The sequence below is a fragment of the Drosophila sulfurigaster genome, chromosome 2R, assembly GCF_023558435.1.
Source record: "Drosophila sulfurigaster albostrigata strain 15112-1811.04 chromosome 2R, ASM2355843v2, whole genome shotgun sequence".
NCBI lineage: Eukaryota > Metazoa > Arthropoda > Insecta > Diptera > Drosophilidae > Drosophila > Drosophila sulfurigaster.
In genome coordinates this window covers 12,814-38,857 of record NC_084882.1, presented here as the reverse complement: position 1 = coordinate 38,857, position 26,044 = coordinate 12,814, and the positions used below count along the sequence as shown (strand labels likewise).

The 26,044-nt window shown below is 38.6% G+C and overlaps 2 protein-coding genes across 2 annotated transcripts; both read left to right on the top strand.

Moving 5' to 3' along the window:
• The first annotated feature begins 2,412 nt into the window (after positions 1 to 2,412).
• On the top strand, positions 2,413 to 3,065 carry LOC133839554 (uncharacterized). Its single transcript, XM_062271158.1, has 3 exons — positions 2,413 to 2,516; positions 2,721 to 2,916; positions 2,988 to 3,065. Exons 1-3 carry the CDS (start codon positions 2,413 to 2,415, stop codon positions 3,024 to 3,026), a joined length of 339 nt encoding a protein of 112 aa, XP_062127142.1. The 3' UTR covers positions 3,027 to 3,065.
• Positions 3,066 to 4,153: 1,088 nt separating this feature from the next.
• On the top strand, positions 4,154 to 5,072 carry LOC133839553 (uncharacterized). The gene is made up of 2 exons (XM_062271157.1): positions 4,154 to 4,780; positions 4,834 to 5,072. Exons 1-2 carry the CDS (start codon positions 4,552 to 4,554, stop codon positions 5,070 to 5,072), a joined length of 468 nt encoding a protein of 155 aa, XP_062127141.1. The 5' UTR covers positions 4,154 to 4,551.
• The last annotated feature ends 20,972 nt before the right edge of the window (positions 5,073 to 26,044 follow it).

The following is a 26,044-nucleotide window of genomic DNA, read 5'->3' as shown; positions in this document are numbered from 1 at the left end:
GGGTAGGATTGGCATGAATTTGTACCAGTTAACACATTAAAACTGTGCCATCAATTAAAGTCATATTCTTTATGTTTCACTAATATTTTTTGGTTGAGAAATTACATTTTTATGTATTTCAAATATGCGGTCAGCAAAATGATTTAATAAATTCTGCAGCGATACTTCAACTTTAGATTCAGAATAAATTATTTTATATTGTTCTGGTCCGCATTCTTATTTCATTACACTTCTGAATAAGAGGGATAAATATGGCATCCATGCAGCTTACTTAGGGCTTTTATATTCGTTTAGTTAGATTGTTCTCTACTAAAAAGGCTAAAGCATTTTCAGGATTTATTGATGTCATCTCATTCTGCTTAAATTGGTTCGCTATGCCAGCTATATTTTCTCTATTCAATACTTTTTGCAGAACAGTGTCGTTCAATTTTTTTCAATTTTTTGGCCAATGCAGAAGATGCATGCAACAACTGTGGCATTGAATCTTCAGTTTTTTCGATCAGATCAGATGCCATTTTTCGCTTTAACCTTGGTCTTGCTTCAGTGTATGTCAGTGTACGTTTAGCACTGAAAGCTCAATTGGAACAAAAGCACAAAAAGAGCTTTAGTTACTAGAGTGCTTTTTTACGCATGGCAGACGTGCCATGACAGCTGTCTTCAAAACTCACATGCACTAGCCGCCCCATAGCGCCGCCAGCATGTGTTTAATGGCTGATGAGTAATGGATTACTCCGTGTAATGGCTGAAGATTGCTTCATGGTGTCTGCTGCTTCCTCTAAGGTATCTGCTGCTGCTGTTCGTCGAGATCAATGCTGCCTGGGTGTGATTGCTGGCCACGCAACAAGTGCGCTTTATGCTTAATGGCAGAGAACTATATATGTAAGTATGCATCGGTTTGATTGCTGCAAATTGCAATATTTTTTATTTGGACGTTGACGTACTAGTGGCAGTGTCATCAAGTGGCCCAGCGATACCAAGCAAACTAATTTGATTTAACAGCTCCAAAGAGTCTATTTCACCATTACTTAGTCTCTTTATGAAAACAGTACCTAAACGAAGGTTTAGTAATAAAAGACTTCTGCGATAAGGTGGTAATCTAATATTATTGTTTTAATTTAAACTCCGAAGTGCAAATATCAAAAATTGTTTCTGCACCGACTCAATCCTATCTTGATAAACCCTATACTGGGGATTCCAGACAGGAAATCCGTACTCAATGATAGGACGAACCAGTGAGACGTACAAAGTTTTAGTAGTGTAGGAATTGTTGAACCACAGTACACCCATGGCCCTACATACAAACATACAGACAGAATATGTTTATCAAATTTTAGTTTTGCATCAAGTAGAACCCCTAAGTCATACACAGAGTCAATCTGTTCTAGAGGACTATCATATAAAACAAAGTTTTATACCTGGGAAGAAGGTCATAAGCTTACATTTATTTCAATTAAGATGTAACATATTTACCCTTCATAAAGATTCTAGACAATTAGATCACATTGCAACAGAGAGCTCGCAAGACTATCGTTAAATGTCAGGCAAATCTTAACGTCATCAGCGTACACGGCAGTGCTCTATAACAAAAGGAAGATCATTTATGAACAAGGTGAACAATAGAGGACCTAAATGACTAGCCTGGGCCACACCAGAAGTAACTTGGACACATTTAGATACAAAGCCATTATAATAAACATTCTGTATTCTGTTGGAAAAGTATGAGGAGATCCACTTAATTAGGCTATGAGGAACCATAAAATATTAAGATTATACAGTAAGAAGTTTCACATTTCCGGATCAGACTCGACAACATCCTCACCTCGGGAATAATCCACTTCAACAGTGACTAATTCTGACACATCTCGGGGTGACTCTTGGTGGTCGATGCCCAAATAGATTTCCTGTTTTAAATCGGGGCACATAAAGAAATCGATTTGCTCCGACTTGTCGCCTTATGACACTGGCAGATTGACTTGTCCTAGGATCGGTCGGCTGGCTTCTGCAGCAGTGGTGGCTATGGACGCGTACGGCTGAACATTCTAGTCCATCTTACTGACCAGCTCTCGGCACTCTCGCCCCAGCAGGCTAACGGATGCGCCGGAGTCCAGAAGGCTTTTTAAAGCCTGTCCACCGATAATAACGTCTACAAATCGGTATTCTCCACTCTCCGAACTGCTTCCACGACTTGTCTCCTCGTTAACCTTTGCCGACGAAAACGAGCGCGTGCCTTCACAACGCGTTTCGTGACCAGTGTCATTCCTTCACACTGCCGCTCACCAAAAATTTTATTTCGGGCCGACATGTATGCCCGAACACGTTCTTCATATGGTAAGCTTCCTTTTACTTTCACTAATGTGTTCCTTCTTCATCCGCGATATATCTCCTTAACCTAGTTGTAATTCTACTAAACCTATGTTCTCCATTCGCAGTCTTATCCTCTCCTTGTTCCTGTTGGCACGCCACTCCGGTTTCTGGTCGGTTCTCGCCTCCGTACTCGTCTGCCCCGGCTTCATCGCGTTCGCCCAGGTGTTTCCCGAACAATTGACGCATTAGACCAATTCGGGCTTGCAACCAAGCAGGTGTCAGGCTTGCCGCACCTAAAGCAATGTTTTTACCATGCAATGCTACTGCTCGTAGTAAAACATAAAATACACGGAAATACAGTCCAGTTTTGTTTTGCAAATAGCTATAAACTGTGACTAGGTTGCCTGCAATTCCAGCACTCGTCTCGCGGGTCTTCGCTGCTACCTCCTCCACTTCCTGGGATGGACTCTCGTCGCGCTGAGGTGGGACTTCAACCTCATAAACTGCCGGTTTGACTCCAACGGATACCAAGTTTGTTGTCCCTGCGATGAGCGTCCTCGTCGATTCATGTATCGCTCCACGTCGATACATTCTTGGCGCAACTCGTCCACCGTAAGTATATCCATAGCATATACATATCTTGCCAAGCCTTTCTTTAACCCGCGCTTTATTATTTTTACCAGTTCACGGTCTCGGAGAGGCTTCTGGAAACGAGAAGCTAGCCGCACCATGTGGTGGATGTAATCATCTACGCCTTTGCTAGACTGCTGTTCCCTTTGTAGCAGGTCTTGCATGAGGTCATCCTCGGTTTGGTAGCCCCGAAACCGATCCAGCATTGCTTGACGCAACTGAGTCCAGCTGTCCACTCTGAAGTGCCTCACATACATCCAGTACCATTCCCTGGCTCTGCCCTCCAACAGTACATGGAAGCCGCGCAGCACTTCTTTCCATGGGCATTGATATTGTCTTTGCAAGAACTCGATGCGGAAAACAAAATCCTCCACAGCGTGAGTGGAATCAGCGCCATCGAATCGCACGTTCCACCGTTCCAGCTTCAGGTAAGTTCGGTCCCTCGACGACTCCGTTTCCATGCCTAATTCGATCCTTCCGTCTCCAGTATCTGAACGCATGTTGGCATGGGGATTCCGCCAGTTCCTTGCGTGCGGATCGTACACACACACGTAATCACGATCAGAAAGCTTGTTAGAAATGTTATTAGTTATAGAAAAATGAGCTGAATACAGAGCTCATCTGAAGCAGGGGGGATAAACGAACAAGAAATAAAAATGTTAAAACTACCAAAGGATAATTTTACAGACACTGGCTCAATATTAGAAGTGTGATCTATCAATTCTGAAGCAAATTGAGCATCTACTGCAATTAAAACTTCAACACCACGGCGTAGCTTGCGATTACGATATATAAAGAAAATCTACTAGGAATAATTTCAGTATCAAGAATGTCATTCTTTAACCATGTTTCAGTAAAGGCAATGACATTGAAAGGAAAAGATATACTATTTAAATATAGGTCAGTAAGTTTATTGCAATGACCTTTAACATTTTTATATCCAAGAAGTAAAGAGGATGTTAGTTTTTAAACTGACAGGCATAGAAGAATTCTTGTTACTATTAGCAGTGATGTCCTTTTTCCGGACAGATCTGTCCTGTTTTTAACGCTTTATCCGGAAAAAATTGAAAATCATCCACATGAAAACTGTCCTTTTTTTTTGGATTTTTCATCCGGAAATCTGTCTTTTTTTTAATTTAATATTGTTTTTTTTTTAAATAGTTTCGCGCTCAAATTTAAATTTATTATCAGCTGTAAAATATGAAACAGGTGGCAACTTTTCGCGGTTGCCATACTTATATCGAAAGCTTGGTAAAAATTAATCGAAATACAACTCTATTTACCGTTTACTTGCACTCTCTGTTTTGGTACTGAACGAGCAATTACAAAATCTGTGTTAAATTCAAAATGCCAAAAGAAATATATAAGCACAAGTTTCGGGATTGATGGCTACTGCAGCCCGATTTTAAAGATTGGATTAGCCGACATAATTCGGACATTCACAAAGCTTATTGCAAATACTGCAAATGCAGTAAAACTGTAAAATTGACCAATTAAGAGCGCATATGACGACAAAAAAAAACATGTGCAAATACGTCAAGTTTAGTAAAACGAAATTAAATTAGTTTCGAGCCGGTCAAAGCATCAGAAACTTGTCGCCAAGAAGCTGCGATAGCTATGTTTATAGCCCAGTATTGTGCTATTGAGCCGGTTGGTCACCTAAGTAAATTGCTAAAGACACATTTTGACGCCAAGAAGGTTAAATTGCACAGAACCAAGTGCACTAACCTTATTAAAAATGTAGTGTCTGTGCACTTTAATGAAGATCTGGGTCTTGACCCGGGCAACGAAAAGTTCAGTCTGCTAATTGGTGAGTCTACCGATATAAGTATTACCAAGCTTCTAGGTAAGTAACAGTCGTTAATGTAGCCAAATATATTTAAATTTTTGTGTTTTCAGGGGTTGCTATAATATATTACAGCGCTCAATGCGAGAAAATTCAATCGACGTTCCTTTCACTTGTTTCAATTGAAAGTGGAGACGCTCTCAACATTACCAAGTGCCTCCTGGATGAGCTGTCTCGTCTTAAAATTCCCGTTTATACATTATTAAAGGATAACGTGCCGTCGTTGATTCTTGTTAAATGTGTGTGCCACTCAGTGCAATTGTCTGTCAATGCAGCTTGCAAGGTGGTTTAACCGGAAGCACTTGAATTTCTTATAAATGAAACGTACGCTTGGTTCTGTAAGAGTTCAAGTAGGCAAATTGCCTATAGAGAACTATATAAATGCATTAATAGTGATGAGGTATTTTCGTAAATATGTTTTAACGTATAAATATGTGTTTTAACATCTGTAAGGGATTACTATTGTGTTTGTTTTAATATTAACTATACTAAAATTTGTTGTTGTTTGTTGTTCGTACTTGTCCTAGTAGTTTGTAGTAAAAAACAATTTATACAATTTTATTTAAATATTATCCTATTTAATTTTATATATTTCATTTAAATTTATACATAAGAAGGCTCCTATTAAAATCACCAGAGTCGCTGACACAAGATGGATGTCTAATGGACATCGTCAAGGGTGGCAAATTTCGACACTCAACTCACACCCATAAATTTTTGTGCTGCGAGTATGAGTCATTGTCATACTCAGGCCTTTCTTGCACTTGCCTATTCGGCACCCGATCATTTTAGGCACTCGAGTATTTGATCAAACACTCGGGTGTTTTTCCCCTACCCCTATTGATGCTTGTGTGTCGCGGCCCGCGGTTAGATTTTATGACTTTTGCTTTGTGAGTGATTTTTGCGTGTTTTTACTTTTACAAATGATCAAAGAAAATATCAGATGGTTTTTCTTGAAATTTATGGAAATTGTACAAATATGCAAAATACCCTTACCATTCACAATAGTGTTATAAACAGGTAATAAGATGTCTGATTTTCCGGTTATTGATGAATGTAAAAAACCCAAAAACTCATAAAACAGATAAATTACACTTAATAAAACCGATTAGGTGGATTTTTACTTGTTTTTGTTCCTTTTCAACATATACAAATTCTTTAAAATTATTTTTTATTAATTATATAAGTCATCAAATAAATACACTAGACAAAGCCAAAAAAATAGTTTTCGAATTTAAATTTTCGAGAAATAAAATGAGTGCAAGAGCGCATCAGCAATAACAAGAACAATACAAAAAGCCGACGGCAATTCTTGCATCTCAACAAACATACATATATATGTATGTACATACATACAATCGTGCCGGTCCACTCATAATTTTTTACCAAGTATATCGGATACACTTACCAAAAACCACCGGCACCGGCTTTACCCGAGTGCATAGAATCACCGATCGCAAATTGCCGAGTATGCCGCGGCACTTGCACAATAAGTGTCGGGCCTTTCTTGATACTCACACTCATGAGTATAAGCCTTTCGATACACTTATGCTCAATTAATTAAATTTGTCCACCCTAACACTGGCTTGAAGTTTGGACTTAATATAAGCCCAAACATAATCAGAAGTCGTATCAGGGGCAAGCCTTGAGACAACAATCTGCTTAAGCGGTGGCACCGCAACTGAACCGTGTTGTGGACAACTAAAACTGGAACTGTAGGCGATTCTTAAATCGTTGAAGAATGATCTCAACAGAGGTTTGTGATGGTTGAATTTCTTCAACCGTCTCCATCCCATCCGTCACCAAACTGCACTGCGACACTGCAGTAGCAGACGATTCCATACTTAATGACGTAATGTCATGGTGTTGAGCTACCGCGAGTTGTGGAGAGGGTGAACTAACATTACATTAATTCGCCAGCAGATAGTACGGATAAGCTTGAAACATCTACAGGAGCTTCTTAAAACCAGAATCCAATGCGGAGAAGCTATCAGAGAGTTTTTAAAGCCCACCAATACATCTTTAAAATCAGTTTGCCGTATAAACCCAGCGATATCGCGTTCGGGGTCCCTACCCATTTTGGCACCATTTTTTTGTTATAGCAGACTAACATATTGCTAAAACAAAGTTAGTTAAACCAAACAAAAACAAAAATAAGAAATATTAACAAAGTATGATAGGTAAATGAATTGCAAACTAAAATGATCTGTACTTACAAATAGCACAAAGCACAAAAAGTAAGCGCCGGTCGAACGAGACGCAAGATAGTCGATACCCAACTACAACACCAAGAGGGGAGAGTCACCAATGGTGGTGAGTCACCATTCTAAACAGCGTTGAGAGCACGAGTTATAAAGCACAATCACTGAGAGAGCGCGGGCCGAGCGAGACACAAGATCAGCGTTGCCAATTTAGCTAGTGATCTGTCGGTTTTCAAAAGCAAAAAGCGGGATAAATTGAAAACTAGCGGCTAGCGGGAATTATCGCTATTTTCAAAACAAAACTGAACGGAACTTTAATTTTTTAAAAACATCTGGTGCCTTCTTGTAATTTTATGTTTTACGAAGCCGCACCTTAATAACTTCCAGTATTTTTGCATTGCAATGGTAAAAAACTTTGATATGCCAAAAGATCTTTACATTTTTATCGATTTTTACTAGTTTTATATCATGACCATCCGGGTATTTCACAATTTCCAAAATGATTGTGTGTGACAGTTAAACTGACCAAGATTTATAAACAGAAACCGCGATGGTTACAAGATCCCGTGTTTAAGGATTGGTGAACTCTAGATGCAGCCGATGATCAAAAATGCTTTTAAAAATATTGCAAATCCAGCACTAATGCACTAACCATAAGTCTTCGTCATCTCCGTTTTCACAGACGAACAAAATAACGTTTGTTCCGTACGCATTCATTGGTCAGACCCATTGACCATTTGGGATTGTTGTGCGCGAACAATTTTCAGGATGACGGTGCTATATACATACATACATATCTTTATAGAACAAAGTGCACCAGATTAGAACATGATTGACGAAATTTACTACTCAAAAATACTTAATAAATAAATCAAGTTACTAACGTAACTTTATATTTTGACTATCATCCTAATTTTCTGGCGGTTTTTAGCTTTTATCATATGTTACTTTAGCTTTTTTATGACCAGAAGAGTTGGCTACACTGCACAAGATAGCCAACAACAACACCAAGAGAGGGAGAGTTAACTTTTGTAATAGCGTTGAGCGCGCAAGAATAGCAAATGAAAACAAAAAGCAGCAGCAACGAAAACAGAAATATTGTTTTGCAAACAAAGCAAACCAAAGTTTCACCACACAGTTTGTTGTTATATTTTCGTGAAAATTTTTTTTTTTTCGTTTAATTTTTTATTTACAATCTGTCTTAAGACAATAAGAAAATTTTATGACTAATATTTACATAACAGGAATAGCAGATTTCCAGTGAAACCTGCTATTACCGTGAAAATTAAAATAATATATGTATGTACATAATTAATACAGGTATTAACGATTTAACAATCAGTAGTTAAACACAAGTAAGAGAGTAAATTAATGTTAAATTGACTGTTAACAAATATTAAAGTGTATGAAAATCAAAAATTTTTATAGGGAAGAAAAAAAAACACGTCCGACTGCGACGTTCTATGAAAAAAAAATTTAACTGCAACTGCAACATTGAGCAATGCCGTAAATCAGGCAAAAAACGGGCGAAAGTGTTCACCACTATTTAATTGTTAACAGTTTGGTTAAAAACATTCACCTTTAAAATTGCCTCGACTGGCCTAGACTCACAAGTTACACTCCACAGAATCACAGATACATTTATTAGCAGCGCACAGTAGTTGATCTTGTAAGTCAAAGGCTGTACTGCTAGAAAGAAAAAAATTATTAAACAAGAGCAAAAACTATACGTTAAAGCCGTAAAATATTACAAAATAACATTTTAAAACTTAAATTCAATTGCATACTTCCAGGCTACGGAATTTCCTAATTAAGAAAATATATTTTATTTTAATGTTATTATCCATATAAAAAATAAAAAAAAATAATTTATTTAAATATATAGCGCTTTGTTTAATACATTATCAAAAACATTTTTTGAAAGAATCGTTTTACATTTTGTTGTAATATTTAATTTATAATTCCAAAATTTACACAAAAAAATTTATGTTTTAAGTTTCTTTTTATTTGTATCGCCACACCAGCACCACACAACTTGTCTCCTTGACGATTGAACAATAAAAGAGAAGAGGAGCGGTCAGTGTGACCGAAGGCTACGTATTAATTAAAGCCTTAAAAGTATATATACTAAATTGTATTTCTGAATAGGAATCGTGGTATTCCAACACGCCCCTCAGAAATAACATCTATAAATAATAAACTTATCATAATACATTCATTAGTAATTTGTTATGTACTTAGTGTGGGTGGTGTGCATTCTGGAAATAGTTACATATGTGATCCAGCATTTGCTGCAAGGATACGGGGAAAACCCAGAAAAACCCGTTCAGATCACTCTTATAAATACATACATATGTTTACATTTCAAATTTCAGTAACTTAATGCTTAAGAGAACAAAAGTATTTCAATGAGATTAATTAAATTTAAATATATAAGAACAAAAAAACTTCAGCATCAGCAAACAGTGGATTAGTCATCTCGTAGTAATCCCAATTCACTTCGAGGCGGGCAATGGCTTTGTGAAGATATCGGCAAGTTGATTCTCTGTGGAAATATACTCAAAACAAATAGTGTTACTTTCAATTTGTTCACTGGCAAAATTATATTTGATATCAATATGTTTGGCTAGTTTGTGACATGAAGGATTATTTACTGTACTAATACAGCCTTGGTTTTCTTCGTTTAATTGGTTTATCGAGATTCATATTAAGACTGGTCTTGGTTTTCAATCTTACACTTCCTCTACTCGTTATTTCAATATCATCAGTTCCAATTGGATTCTTAACAGATCCAGTTTCATCTAAGTATTCAGCTCTTTCATTCTCCCTACTCTCATTCGGGATGTAAGATCCCTTACTTTCATTCAGAAAATGTTCATTCGTTTCCTTACTATCATTCATGAATTTTTATGTTGTCGTAATCCTTACTTTCATTCGGGAATTTCGTTTCTGTAATTTCCTTACTTTCATTCGGGAATTTTTATTTGTACTTTCCTTACTATCTTTAAGGAATTTGATTGTTTTCGTATTCCTTACTTTCATTCGGGAATTTCGTTACTGTAACTTCCTTACTTTCATTCGGGAAATTTTATTTGTACTTTTCTTACTATCTTTCAGGAATGCTGTTTCAAATTTAACAGCTCCAGAATTATCCATATTGGTTTCATCGACAACCACATCTCTTTCAACGGGAAATTTTGTATTAGCAGCATCCCACAGTTTAAAAAAAAAAAACAATTGCTTCATAGCCCACTAAAAAGCTTTGCTTGATTTATCATCGAACTTTCCTTTTTGATTTTATTTTTCACATATACAGTTGCATCAAACACTCTCGAATATTTTAAATTGGGCTTTTTATTATGCCACATCTCATAAGAATTCGATTAATAAAGTAACGTACACAATAGTGTGTAAACTGATCAACAAAGATTAATAAGTAATTTTTTTATCCTTTAATGTAACTGGAGTAATGGGTCCATAAATATCTGAGTGCACAACAATTAAGGGTCTTTTAATATAGGTTTTATCTTTCAATTGTTAAACGGTAACCTTGCATTTAAACACGCAAATTTCATACGTTGGTCTACATTATTAAAAAAACTGTTATCACTAAATATATTATTTCGTAGCATTTCTAATAACTTGTCATTGCTTATATGAAAAACCTCTCATGCCATAACCGAAAAATTATTTTTATGTTTCGCATCTATATTATATGCTTGAAACTGAACAATTGATATATTGTTAAACATACCTGAATTCTTGACCACTGTCAATCCATTCTTGGAAATGGTTATTCCATTCTTGTCAAATTTGATTGACATTCCAGCCTCCTGTAGGCGCTTCACCGACATCAGGTTTCCAGCAGCCTGCTCGGAAAACAGCACATACTCCAGCGTCATTTCGTGATCATTACGCAAGCGCACAATGCCACGCTTAGAAGCGTAAATATATTCGGCTTGCTTGGCGACAGCGATCTTAAGCGGCGGCACCAATTCCACGCTATCGATGTACAGCGACTCATCATTTATCAGATGATCGCTTGCACCGGAATCAAGTATAAATCCACATTTACCTACCGGAAAGTTTTCTTGTGCTTTTACCATAAATGCAATGCCTTGTGATGTTGCGGTTTTAGCTTGTTTTTCATCATTTTTATTTTCTTTATTTCTTTCATTTTTGAATTCTTTTTATAGTGGTAGCAATCCTTTTAATGTGTCCTCTTTGTCACAGTGGTGACATCTAACCCTATTCTTGAAATTCCCTTAAATGTCTTCTTATATTTAGTTATACGATTTTTAGATGAATTGTCTTTATTGCTGTAGTCATTATTTTGTGTAATCGTACTTAAAACTTTCATGCTAGTGTCATTATGTTCATTGTTAATTTTAATTTCCTGATCCAGCAATCTATTCTTAACAAACGCTAATGTTAATTTATCCTCCGATAATGTCTCTATGGCTGTAATAACACCATCTTAAGCAGAAGGCAAAGTCATCAACAAATGAGACACTTTATCCATCTCTTCTATTTTTGCACCTGCGGCAACAACTCACTTATTAAATCATCAAAAATAGTAAAATGGGATAATAGGGACATTTCACTAGATAGCTTAAGAGAAAGCAAACGTTTTCGAACTGCCACCTGCCAGACTTTTTCGCTCATATACAGCGTCAAATTCCCAAGAATTTTGCGCGCAGTTATATCGCTTGCAGCAAAGTTCAAAAAGAATCACTAAGGTACTCTATTAACGTACTTTTGCACAACGCTCTGCTTCCTTCCATTGCTCATCCACTTGGGCAGGTATGTCTTCGTCAATGACCCTAAGTACGTTTAGTTCAGTTAATAAAGCCTTAATTCTAAATTTCCAAATTGAGTACTTCTCGCCATTGAATGGCTGTATATTACGTTTTGCCCTATCCATTTTACTGTGCATATATATGCAGTTGTACAAGTATGGGTATACACACGCGGAACTCAACTTATTTTAATTTCACAAGAAGTCGCAATTTTACAACAATTATAAATTTTCAAGAAACTAAAATAGGACTTTTTTATATATGAATTGTTTATAAAACTTAATTGTTTATAAGGCATGGACTGGGCCCATAACCTGTTGTAATATTTAATTTATAATTCCAATAATTACACAAAAGAATTTATGTTTTAAGCAAAAATGCTATATAACTGTCGTCGCATGCAGACGTGTATTTATTGTGCTCCGGGAAAAAATATTCAATAAAATAACATAAGTGCAGTGACTGATTTAAAAAAAAAAATCTACAAAACGCGAAAAGACGCTCTTTGCGATGAAATCGCTAATGTTTATATTGATTGATTAATTAATTAATATAAATCATAACAATTAAAACTCTAACTAATCAATCTCGATTGCAATGAGTCAAAACGACACTCGTGCACAACGTCACCGTGAGCAAGACGAGACGGCTCTCACAACGAAGAAACAACGCGTACTTCTCTTTTAAAGCGACCGAAAATAATGCAAGCTCTGATCAAGTGCGGTCAATTACCCCAACTCGATCGACCTCTTAAACGTAGAGAGCAATAGAGCGCGCTCATGCTCTCCCTCACTTCCATCGACGTCTCTGCAGCCTAAGAGCGCAGTAACCAGCACCGCAATTTCGCTGACAACGTCAACTGTAACAACAACAACAACAACCGCAACTGTATCGACAGCGCGTTTAACGACATCATCAGCTATTAGCGCAAACATTACTACGTCTGTCGCTGCGCTGCCTGAAAAACAGAACAAAACAATGAACTTATTAAGCCGGCTGAGCAGACTGGTATGGATCGCTACATTCAAATTAAAAGGAAGATGAGCCCTCTAAATTCTCAACGCAAAAAAACCCGTGGCAATGCTAGCCTAGCTGCAATAGAAACGGACATGAACTCGAACCGATTCAAAATCTTGGCAGACGCCTATGAGGTTGAGGCGGCCGAATCTACTGAAGTCGAGAAAAGGAAGCCAAAGCCTCCGCCTATTTATATACGAGAAAAAAGTTCCAATGTTCTCGTCAACAAAATTATAGAGCTTATTGGCAAGGATAACTTCCACATAATACCCCTTGTAAAGGGCAACATTCACGAAATAAAAGTTCAAATGAAGTCTGAAGACAATTACAGAGTACTATCGAAATATCTTACCGATAATAGAAAGAACTTTTACACGTATCAGCTTAAAAGCAGCAAGGGTTTGCAAGTCGTACTTAAGGGTATAGAATCCGAAGTAACGCCTGCAGAGATAACAAAGGCACTACAAGAGAACGCAAAGACAGTCTTCAATATCCTTAACAGGGATAGAAAGCCGCAGCCACTCTTTAAGGTTGAGCTCGAGCCAGAAAATAGACCCCTGAAGAAATACGAAGAGCACCCCATATATAATCTTCAGTTCCTGCTGCACCGCCGAATTACAGTTGAGGAACCGCACAAACGCAATGGTCGGTACAATGTGCGAACTGCCAAGAATATGGTCATACAAGGTCATACTGTAAACTGCGCCCGGTGTGTGTAGTTTGTGGAGAGCTTGATGACTCCGCACACTGTCCAGCGAGTAAAGATGACTGCAACTCGAAAAAGTGCGGCAACTGCGGTGGCAATCACACTGCTAACTATAGAGGTTGCCCAGTTTATATGGATCTGAAAAGCCGCATCCATCAGAAAGAAATTACCGCCCGCACCCAAAATAAAACATTGAAAGTCTCCAGATCAAACCCTGAAGTCTTCTTCTCGACTGCAGCCAGATTCTCACTAGGACCTATTAACTCTGAAAAAAGTGTGACATACGCAAGCGCTTTAAAATCAGAACCGGCTACCCCTGCCCCAAAAAGTTAATTTCTGCAATCAGCATACCAAGAATCGAACATGACTCAGCAGCATCAATCGCCGGAGCAGCCAAAAAGCAACTTCGAAGCTATGATATGCAGCTTACAACAAAGCCTAACAGAATTTATGTCATTTATGCGCACAACTATGCAAGATTTAATGCGAAACCAAAATCTATTGATTCAAATGCTGGTTACACAACAATCCAAATAATGACTCCCCTACGGATCTCTACGTGGAACGCTAACGGCGTTTCACAGCATAAACTTGAGTTAGCTCAATTCCTACTCGACAATCAAATCGACGTAATGCTGCTTTCAGAAACACACCTTACAAACAAATACAACTTTCAACTACGAGGATATACTTTCTACGGAACAAATCATCCAGACGGTAAAGCACATGGGGACTGGAATTCTAATCAGAAGCCGTATTAAGCATTACTATCATAACAAATTTGCTAAAAACTACCTACAGGCCACATCTATAAATATAAAATTAAATACTGGCAACCAACTTACACTAGCCGCCGTATACTGCCCCCTCGCTTCGCTATAGCTGAAGATGAGTTTATGCAGTTTTTCAACTCACTAGGAGACCACTTCATAGCAGCAGGAGATTACAATGCCAAGCACACACACTGGGGATCCTGGGTCGTCATGCCACATCTCATAGGAATTCGATTAATAAAGTAACGTACACAATAGTGTGTAAACTGATCAACAAAGATTAATAAGTAATTTTTTATCCTTTAATGTAACTGGAGTAATGGGTCCATAAATATCTGAGTGCACAACAATTAAGGGTCTTTTAATATAGGTTTTATCTTTCAATTGTTAAACGGTAACCTTGCATTTAAACACGCAAATTTCATACGTTGGTCTACATTATTAAAAAAACTGTTATCACTAAATATATTATTTCGTAGCATTTCTAATAACTTGTCATTGCTTATATGAAAAACCTCTCATGCCATAACCGAAAAATTATTTTTATGTTTCGCATCTATATTATATGCTTGAAACTGAACAATTGATATATTGTTAAACATACCTGAATTCTTGACCACTGTCAATCCATTCTTGGAAATGGTTATTCCATTCTTGTCAAATTTGATTGACATTCCAGCCTCCCGTAGGCGCTTCACCGACATCAGGTTTCCAGCAGCCTGCTCGGAAAACAGCACATACTCCAGCGTCATTTCGTGATCATTACGCAAGCGCACAATGCCACGCTTAGAAGCGTAAATATATTCGGCTTGCTTGGCGACAGCGATCTTAAGCGGCGGCACCAATTCCACGCTATCGATGTACAGCGACTCATCATTTATCAGATGATCGGTTGCACCGGAATCAAGTATAAATCCACATTTACCTACCGGAAAGTTTTCTTGTGCTTTTACCATAAATGCAATGCCTTGTGATGTTGCGGTTTTAGCTTGTTTTTCATCATTTTATTTTTCTTTATTTCTTTCATTTTTGAATTCTTTTTATAGTGGTAGCAATCCTTTTTAATGTGTCCTCTTTGTCACAGTGGTGACATCTAACCCTATTCTTGAAATTCCCCTTAAATGTCTTCTTATATTTAGTTATACGATTTTTAGATGAATTGTCTTTATTGCTGTAGTCATTATTTTGTGTAATCGTACTTAAAACTTTCATGCTAGTGTCATTATGTTCATTGTTAATTTTAATTTCCTGATCCAGCAATCTATTCTTAACAAACGCTAATGTTAATTTATCCTCCGATAATGTCTCTATGGCTGTAATAACACCATCTTAAGCAGAAGGCAAAGTCATCAACAAATGAGACACTTTATCCATCTCTTCTATTTTTGCACCTGCGGCCAACAACTCACTTATTAAATCATCAAAAATAGTAAAATGGGATAATAGGGACATTTCACTAGATAGCTTAAGAGAAAGCAAACGTTTTCGAACTGCCACCTGCCAGACTTTTTCGCTCATATACAGCGTCAAATTCCCAAGAATTTTGCGCGCAGTTATATCGCTTGCAGCAAAGTTCAAAAAGAATCACTAAGGTACTCTATTAACGTACTTTTGCACAACGCTCTGCTTCCTTCCATTGCTCATCCACTTGGGCAGGTATGTCTTCGTCAATGACCCTAAGTACGTTTAGTTCAGTTAATAAAGCCTTAATTCTAAATTTCCAAATTGAGTACTTCTCGCCATTGAATGGCTGTATATTACGTTTTGCCCTATCCATTTTACTGTGCATATATATGCAGTTGTACAAGTATGGGTATACACACGCGGAACTCAACTTATTTTAATTTCACAAGAAGTCGCAATTTTACAACAATTATAAATTTTCAAGAAACTAAAATAGGACTTTTTTTTATATATGAATTGTTTATAAAACTTAATTGTTTATAAGGCATGGACTGGGCCCATAACCTGTTGTAATATTTAATTTATAATTCCAATAATTACACAAAAGAATTTATGTTTTAAGCAAAATGCTATATAACTGTCGTCGCATGCAGACGTGTATTTATTGTGCTCCGGGAAAAATATTCAATAAAATAACATAAGTGCAGTGACTGATTTAAAAAATCTACAAAACGCGAAAAGACGCTCTTTGCGATGAAATCGCTAATGTTTATATTGATTGATTAATTAATTAATATAAATCATAACAATTAAAACTCTAACTAATCAATCTCGATTGCAATGAGTCAAAACGACACTCGTGCACAACGTCACCGTGAGCAAGACGAGAGACGGCTCTCACAACGAAGAAACAACGCGTACTTCTCTTTTAAAGCGACCGAAAATAATGCAAGCTCTGATCAAGTGCGGTCAATTACCCCCAACTCGATCGACCTCTTAAACGTAGAGAGCAATAGAGCGCGCTCATGCTCTCCTCACTTCCATCGACGTCTCTGCAGCCTAAGAGCGCAGTAACCAGCACCGCAATTTCGCTGACAACGTCAACTGTAACAACAACAACAACAACCGCAACTGTATCGACAGCGCGTTTAACGACATCATCAGCTATTAGCGCAAACATTACTACGTCTGTCGCTGCGCTGCCTGAAAAACAGAACAAAAACAATGAACTTATTAAGCCGGCTGAGCAGACTGGTATGGATCGCTACATTCAAATTAAAAGGAAGATGAGCCCTCTAAATTCTCAACGCAAAATAACCCGTGGCAATGCTAGCCTAGCTGCAATAGAAACGGACATGAACTCGAACCGATTCAAAATCTTGGCAGACGCCTATGAGGTTGAGGCGGCCGAATCTACTGAAGTCGAGAAAAGGAAGCCAAAGCCTCCGCCTATTTATATACGAGAATCCAATGTTCTCGTCAACAAAATTATAGAGCTTATTGGCAAGGATAACTTCCACATAATACCCCTTGTAAAGGGCAACATTCACGAAATAAAAGTTCAAATGAAGTCTGAAGACAATTACAGAGTACTATCGAAATATCTTACCGATAATAGAAAGAACTTTTACACGTATCAGCTTAAAAGCAGCAAGGGTTTGCAAGTCGTACTTAAGGGTATAGAATCCGAAGTAACGCCTGCAGAGATAACAAAGGCACTACAAGAGAACGCAAAGACAGTCTTCAATATCCTTAACAGGGATAGAAAGCCGCAGCCACTCTTTAAGGTTGAGCTCGAGCCAGAAAATAGACCCCTGAAGAAATACGAAGAGCACCCCATATATAATCTTCAGTTCCTGCTGCACCGCCGAATTACAGTTGAGGAACCGCACAAACGCAATGGTCCGGTACAATGTGCGAACTGCCAAGAATATGGTCATACAAGGTCATACTGTAAACTGCGCCCGGTGTGTGTAGTTTGTGGAGAGCTTGATGACTCCGCACACTGCCCAGCGAGTAAAGATGACTGCAACTCGAAAAAGTGCGGCAACTGCGGTGGCAATCACACTGCTAACTATAGAGGTTGCCCAGTTTATATGGATCTGAAAAGCCGCATCCATCAGAAAGAAATTACCGCCCGCACCCAAAATAAAACATTGAAAGTCTCCAGATCAAACCCTGAAGTCTTCTTCTCGACTGCAGCCAGATTCTCACTAGGACCTATTAACTCTGAAAAAAGTGTGACATACGCAAGCGCTTTAAAATCAGAACCGGCTACCCCTGCCCCAAAAGTTAATTTCTGCAATCAGCATACCAAGAATCGAACATGACTCAGCAGCATCAATCGCCGGAGCAGCCAAAAAGCAACTTCGAAGCTATGATATGCAGCTTACAACAAAGCCTAACAGAATTTATGTCATTTATGCGCACAACTATGCAAGATTTAATGCGAAACCAAAATCTATTGATTCAAATACTGGTTACACAACAATCCAAATAATGACTCCCCTACGGATCTCTACGTGGAACGCTAACGGCGTTTCACAGCATAAACGAGTTAGCTCAATTCCTACTCGACAATCAAATCGACGTAATGCTGCTTTCAGAAACACACCTTACAAACAAATACAACTTTCAACTACGAGGATATACTTTCTACGGAACAAATCATCCAGACGGTAAAGCACATGGGGACTGGAATTCTAATCAGAAGCCGTATTAAGCATTACTATCATAACAAATTTGCTAAAAACTACCTACAGGCCACATCTATAAATATAAAATTAAATACTGGCAACCAACTTACACTAGCCGCCGTATACTGCCCCCTCGCTTCGCTATAGCTGAAGATGAGTTTATGCAGTTTTTCAACTCACTAGGAGACCACTTCATAGCAGCAGGAGATTACAATGCCAAGCACACACACTGGGGATCCTGGGTCGTCATGCCACATCTCATAGGAATTCGATTAATAAAGTAACGTACACAATGGTGTGTAAACTGATCAACAAAGATTAATAAGTAATTTTTATCCTTTAATGTAACTGGAGTAATGGGTCCATAAATATCTGAGTGCACAACAATTAAGGGTCTTTTAATATAGGTTTTATCTTTCAATTGTTAAACGGTAACCTTGCATTTAAACACGCAAATTTCATACGTTGGTCTACATTATTAAAAAAACTGTTATCACTAAATATATTATTTCGTAGCATTTCTAATAACTTGTCATTGCTTATATGAAAAACCTCTCATGCCATAACCGAAAAATTATTTTTATGTTTCGCATCTATATTATATGCTTGAAACTGAACAATAGATATATTGTTAAACATACCTGAATTCTTGACCACTGTCAATCCATTCTTGGAAATGGTTATTCCATTCTTGTCAAATTTGATTGACATTCCAGCCTCCTGTAGGCGCTTCACCGACATCAGGTTTCCAGCAGCCTGCTCGGAAAACAGCACATACTCCAGCGTCATTTCGTGATCATTACGCAAGCGCACAATGCCACGCTTAGAAGCGTAAATATATTCGGCTTGCTTGGCGACAGCGATCTTAAGCGGCGGCACCAATTCCACGCTATCGATGTACAGCGACTCATCATTTATCAGATGATCGCTTGCACCGGAATCAAGTATAAATCCACATTTACCTACCGGAAAGTTTTCTTGTGCTTTTACCATAAATGCAATGCCTTGTGATGTTGCGGTTTTAGCTTGTTTTTCATCATTTTTATTTTCTTTATTTCTTTCATTTTTGAATTCTTTTATAGTGGTAGCAATCCTTTTTTAATGTGTCCCTCTTTGTCACAGTGGTGACATCTAACCCTATTCTTGAAATTCCCCCTTAAATGTCTTCTTATATTTAGTTATACGATTTTTAGATGAATTGTCTTTATTGCTGTAGTCATTATTTTGTGTAATCGTACTTAAAACTTTCATGCTAGTGTCATTATGTTCATTGTTAATTTTAATTTCCTGATCCAGCAATCTATTCTTAACAAACGCTAATGTTAATTTATCCTCCGATAATGTCTCTATGGCTGTAATAACACCATCTTAAGCAGAAGGCAAAGTCATCAACAAATGAGACACTTTATCCATCTCTTCTATTTTTGCACCTGCGGCCAACAACTCACTTATTAAATCATCAAAAATAGTAAAATGGGATAATAGGGACATTTCACTAGATAGCTTAAGAGAAAGCAAACGTTTTCGAACTGCCACCTGCCAGACTTTTTCGCTCATATACAGCGTCCAAATTCCCAAGAATTTTGCGCGCAGTTATATCGCTTGCAGCAAAGTTCAAAAAAGAATCACTAAGGTACTCTATTAACGTACTTTTTGCACAACGCTCTGCTTCCTTCCATTGCTCATCCACTTGGGCAGGTATGTCTTCGTCAATGACCCTAAGTACGTTTAGTTCAGTTAATAAAGCCCTAATTCTAAATTTCCAAATTGAGTACTTCTCGCCATTGAATGGCTGTATATTACGTTTTGCCCTATCCATTTTACTGTGCATATATATGCAGTTGTACAAGTATGGGTATACACACGCGGAACTCAACTTATTTTAATTTCACAAGAAGTCGCAATTTTACAACAATTATAAATTTTCAAGAAACTAAAATAGGACTTTTTTTTATATATGAATTGTTTATAAAACTTAATTGTTTATAAGGCATGGACTGGGCCCATAACCTGTTGTAATATTTAATTTATAATTCCAATAATTACACAAAAGAATTTATGTTTTAAGCAAAAATGCTATATAACTGTCGTCGCATGCAGACGTGTATTTATTGTGCTCCGGGAAAAAATATTCAATAAAATAACATAAGTGCAGTGACTGAATTAAAAAAAAAATCTACAATAACGCGAAAAGACGCTCTTTGCGATGAAATCGCTAATGTTTATATTGATTGATTAATTAATTAATATAAATCATAACAATTAAAACACTAACTAATCAATCTCGATTGCAATGAGTCAAAACGACACTCGTGCACAACGTCACCGTGAGCAAGACGAGAGACGGCTCTCACAACGAAGAAACAACGCGTACTTCTCTTTTAAAGCGACCGAAAATAATGCAAGCTCTGATCAAGTGCGGTCAATTACCCCCAACTCGATCGACCTCTTAAACGTAGAGAGCAATAGAGCGCGCTCATGCTCTCCCTCACTTCCATCGACGTCTCTGCAGCCTAAGAGCGCAGTAACCAGCACCGCAATTTCGCCGACAACGTCAACTGTAACAACAACAACAACAACCGCAACTGTATCGACAGCGCGTTTAACGACATCATCAGCTATTAGCGCAAACATTACTACGTCTGTCGCTGCGCTGCCTGAAAAACAGAACAAAAACAATGAACTTATTAAGCCGGCTGAGCAGACTGGTATGGATCGCTACATTCAAATTAAAAGGAAGATGAGCCCTCTAAATTCTCAACGCAAAATAACCCGTGGCAATGCTAGCCTAGCTGCAATAGAAACGGACATGAACTCGAACCGATTCAAAATCTTGGCAGACGCCTATGAGGTTGAGGCGGCCGAATCTACTGAAGTCGAGAAAAGGAAGCCAAAGCCTCCGCCTATTTATATACGAGAAAAAAGTTCCAATGTTCTCGTCAACAAAATTATAGAGCTTATTGGCAAGGATAACTTCCACATAATACCCCTTGTAAAGGGCAACATTCACGAAATAAAAGTTCAAATGAAGTCTGAAGACAATTACAGAGTACTATCGAAATATCTTACCGATAATAGAAAGAACTTTTACACGTATCAGCTTAAAAGCAGCAAGGGTTTGCAAGTCGTACTTAAGGGTATAGAATCCGAAGTAACGCCTGCAGAGATAACAAAGGCACTACAAAGAGAACGCAAAGACAGTCTTCAATATCCTTAACAGGGATAGAAAGCCGCAGCCACTCTTCAAGGTTGAGCAGAGACGTCGATGGAAGTGAGGGAGAGCATGAGCGCGCTCTATTGTTCTCCCTCACTTCCATCGACGTCTCTGCAGCCTAAGAGCGCAGTAACCAGCAGCGCAATTTCGCTGACAACGTCAACTGTAACAACAACAACAACAACCGCAACTGTATCGACAGCGCGTTTAACGACATCATCAGCTATTAGCGCAAACATTACTACGTCTGTCGCTGCGCTGCCTGAAAAACAGAACAAAAACAATGAACTTATTAAGCCGGCTGAGCAGACTGGTATGGATCGCTACATTCAAATTAAAAGGAAGATGAGCCCTCTAAATTCTCAACGCAAAATAACCCGTGGCAATGCTAGCCTAGCTGCAATAGAAACGGACATGAACTCGAACCGATTCAAAATTTTGGCAGACGCCTATGAGGTTGAGGCGGCCGAATCTACTGAAGTCGAGAAAAGGAAGCCAAAGCCTCCGCCTATTTATATACGAGAAAAAAGTTCCAATGTTCTCGTCAACAAATTTATAGAGCTTATTGGCAAGGATAACTTCCACATAATACCCCTTGTAAAGGGCAACATTCACGAAATAAAAGTTCAAATGAAGTCTGAAGACAATTACAGAGTACTATCGAAATATCTTACCGATAATAGAAAGAACTTTTACACGTATCAGCTTAAAAGCAGCAAGGGTTTGCAAGTCGTACTTAAGGGTATAGAATCCGAAGTAACGCCTGCAGAGATAACAAAGGCACTACAAGAGAACGCAAAGACAGTCTTCAATATCCTTAACAGGGATAGAAAGCCGCAGCCACTCTTTAAGGTTGAGCTCGAGCCAGAAAATAGACCCCTGAAGAAATACGAAGTGCACCCCATATATAATCTTCAGTTCCTGCTGCGCCGAATTACAGTTGAGGAACCGCACAAACGCAATGTTCCGGTACAATGTGCGAACTGCCAAGAATATGGTCATACAAGGTCATACTGTAAACTGCGCCCGGTGTGTGAAGTTTGTGGAGAGCTTGATGACTCCGCACACTGCCCAGCGAGTAAAGATGACTGCAACTCGAAAAAGTGCGGCAACTGCGGTGGCAATCACACTGCTAACTATAGAGGTTGCCCAGTTTATATGGATCTGAAAAGCCGCATCCATCAGAAAGAAATTACCGCCCGCACCCAAAATAAAACATTGAAAGTCTCCAGATCAAACCCTGAAGTCTTCTTCTCGACTGCAGCCAGATTCTCACTAGGACCTATTAACTCTGAAAAAAGTGTGACATACGCAAGCGCTTTAAAATCAGAACCGGCTACCCCTGCCCCAAAAAGTTAATTTCTGCAATCAGCATACCAAGAATCGAACATGACTCAGCAGCATCAATCGCCGGAGCAGCCAAAAAGCAACTTCGAAGCTATGATATGCAGCTTACAACAAAGCCTAACAAATTTATGTCATTTGTGCGCACAACTATGCAAGATTTAATGCGAAACCAAAATCTATTGATTCAAATGCTGGTTACACAACAATCCAAATAATGACTCCCTACGGATCTCTACGTGGAACGCTAACGGCGTTTCACAGCATAAACTTGAGTTAGCTCAATTCCTACTCGACAATCAAATCGACGTAATGCTGCTTTCAGAAACACACCTTACAAACAAATACAACTTTCAACTACGAGGATATACTTTCTACGGAACAAATCATCCAGACGGTAAAGCACATGGGGACTGGAATTCTAATCAGAAGCCGTATTAAGCATTACTATCATAACAAATTTGCTAAAAACTACCTACAGGCCACATCTATAAATATAAAATTAAATACTGGCAACCAACTTACACTAGCCGCCGTATACTGTCCCCCTCGCTTCGCTATAACTGAAGATGAGTTTATGCAGTTTTTCAACTCACTAGGAGACCACTTCATAGCAGCAGGAGATTACAATGCCAAGCACACACTGGGGATCTCGTCTCGTGACTCCAAAAGGAAAGCAGCTCTACAATGCCATTATCAACGCCAAGAACAAGCTCGACTATGTTTCTCCTGGCACACCTACATACTGGCCGGCAGACCCAAAGAAACTGCCCGATTTAATAGACTTTGCGATTACCAAAAACATTCCAAAAATCTGATAAGCGCCGAATGCCTTTCGGATCTTTCTTCTACTCCGGCATCCAGGATTATTGGAACAATCATTAAAATTGACCTCACAGAAAACCAATTGGATTAAGTACAGAAAGTATATTAGCTCACACATTGAGCTAAGTCCCCATCTCAACAATGAAGCCGACGTAGACAGCTTTGTTAATTCACTGGAGTCTGTACTTGTCTCGGCAGCCCAAGCCTCAACACCTCAAACCTTAAACACACAAAGCAATCGAAAGAAGACAAATCTACAAATCGAGCTGCTCGTCCTCGAAAAGCGACGCTTACGTCGAGAGTGGCAATTCCACAGATCGCCATCTGCTAAGCAACGTTTAAGACATGCCTCTCGTGAACTTTCTAAAGCTCTACAGCAAGAAGAAGCATATGTCCAACGCCACTACATAGAGCAACTGTGTACTTCTAGTACAAAAAACTCACTGTCTCACTAGCTCACCCAACTCTGAGCTCACCGAAAGAAACCGTGATGCCTATTAGAAATCCCACAGGAGGCTGGGCGCGCAGTGATGCAGACAGAGCCAGCACGCTTGCCAACCACCTTAAAAATGTATTCCAACCAAATCCTGTCACAAGTGAGTTTACTTTGCCGACTATCCCATATGAGCCTCAGCTTCAACATGAGCCAATCGAATTTCGCCCAAATGAAATCGTTAACATCATCAAAAATCAACTGAATCCGAAAAAATCTCCGGGCTGCGATCACATAACTCCCAAAATGATCATCGAACTCCCATATTGCGCCGTTTGCACTATCACCCAGCTTTTCAATGCCATCGCAAAACTTGGCTACTATCCAGTGAGATGGAAAAAGTCAATTATAATAATGATAGCAAAGCCGGGAAAAGACCACACAATCCCCACGTCGTATAGACCTATAAGCCTACTTTCATGCTTATCTAAACTCTTTGAAAAATGCGTTTTGACTCGGATAAACACATACCTAAGACTTCAGGAAGGAATCCCGTCACACCAATTTGGGTTTCGCGAAAAGCACGGAACAATTGAGCAGGTCAACCGGATAACATCAGCAATTCGGAACGCGTTCGAAAAATGAGAGTATTGTACTGCCGTATTTTTAGATGTCTCTCAAGCATTTGATAGAGTCTGGCTAGAAGGTCTAATGTACAAGAAAATGCTCCCCAGCAACACCCATAAGCTTTTAGAGTCTTACCTTTACGACAGAAAATTTGTTGTGAGATGCAACACTGCTATATCTCATGATTTCACTGTTGGAGCTGGAGTTCCTCAAGGTAGTGTGCTAGGGCCAACACTATACGTCCTTTACACAGCAGACCTCCCGACAAGCACACGAATAACAACATCTACGTTTGCTGATGATACAGCTATTCTTAGCCGCTCAAAATGCCCGAAGCAAGCAACTGCGATATGGTTCATACGACTTCATATGGTCGATGTTGAAAAATGGCTATCAGATTGGCGAATTAGAGTGAACGAACAAAAATGCAAGCTCGTTACATTCACCCTAAACAGGCAGAACTGCCCGGCGCTAACGTTAAACAACACTCTACTCCCGCAAGCAAACGAAGTGACATATCTAGGAGTACACCTCGATAAAAGAGACAGCTAAAAGCCAGCAGCCTCCATTGGCTTATCAACGCTCGGTCTCTCCTTAGCCTTGAATATAAATTCCTGCTGTATAACTCGGTACTAAAACCTATATGGATATACGGCTCCCAGTTATGGGGGAAAGCCAGCAACAGTAATATTGACATAGTCCAGCGAGCTCAGTCGAAGATCTTGAGAACCATCACCGGGGCACCGTGGTACGTTCGCAACGAAAACATACAACGCGACTTAAACATTCTACCAGTCAAAGAAGTGATCGCAGAACAGAAGAAAAAGTACTTTACCAAGCTACTGTTGCACCCTAACCACCTGGCGAGAGGTCTAACAAGGTTGAGCAACCAATCACGTCTTCGTCGTAATGACTTACCTACCCAGCAACTGACTTGAGGGACGTGCAACCGGAATGCAATCTTAACACACTGTTAAACGGCAAAAAAAGAACAAGCTCCGATATTTTCATGCCATAAAGAATATTTTTCTTACAAAACAAACCGTTGATGTCGCAAAAACATTTAAAGCTGAAATATGCTAGATGAATTTTAAAATAAGCTATATTTCAAGCTATAAGCTAGATGTAAATTTTACAAGCTTTTCCATTTTCAAATATGCTAGAACTAGCTTATAATAAGCTAACCTGGCAACACTGCCAATGTAGAACGATGAGCACGAGCGAA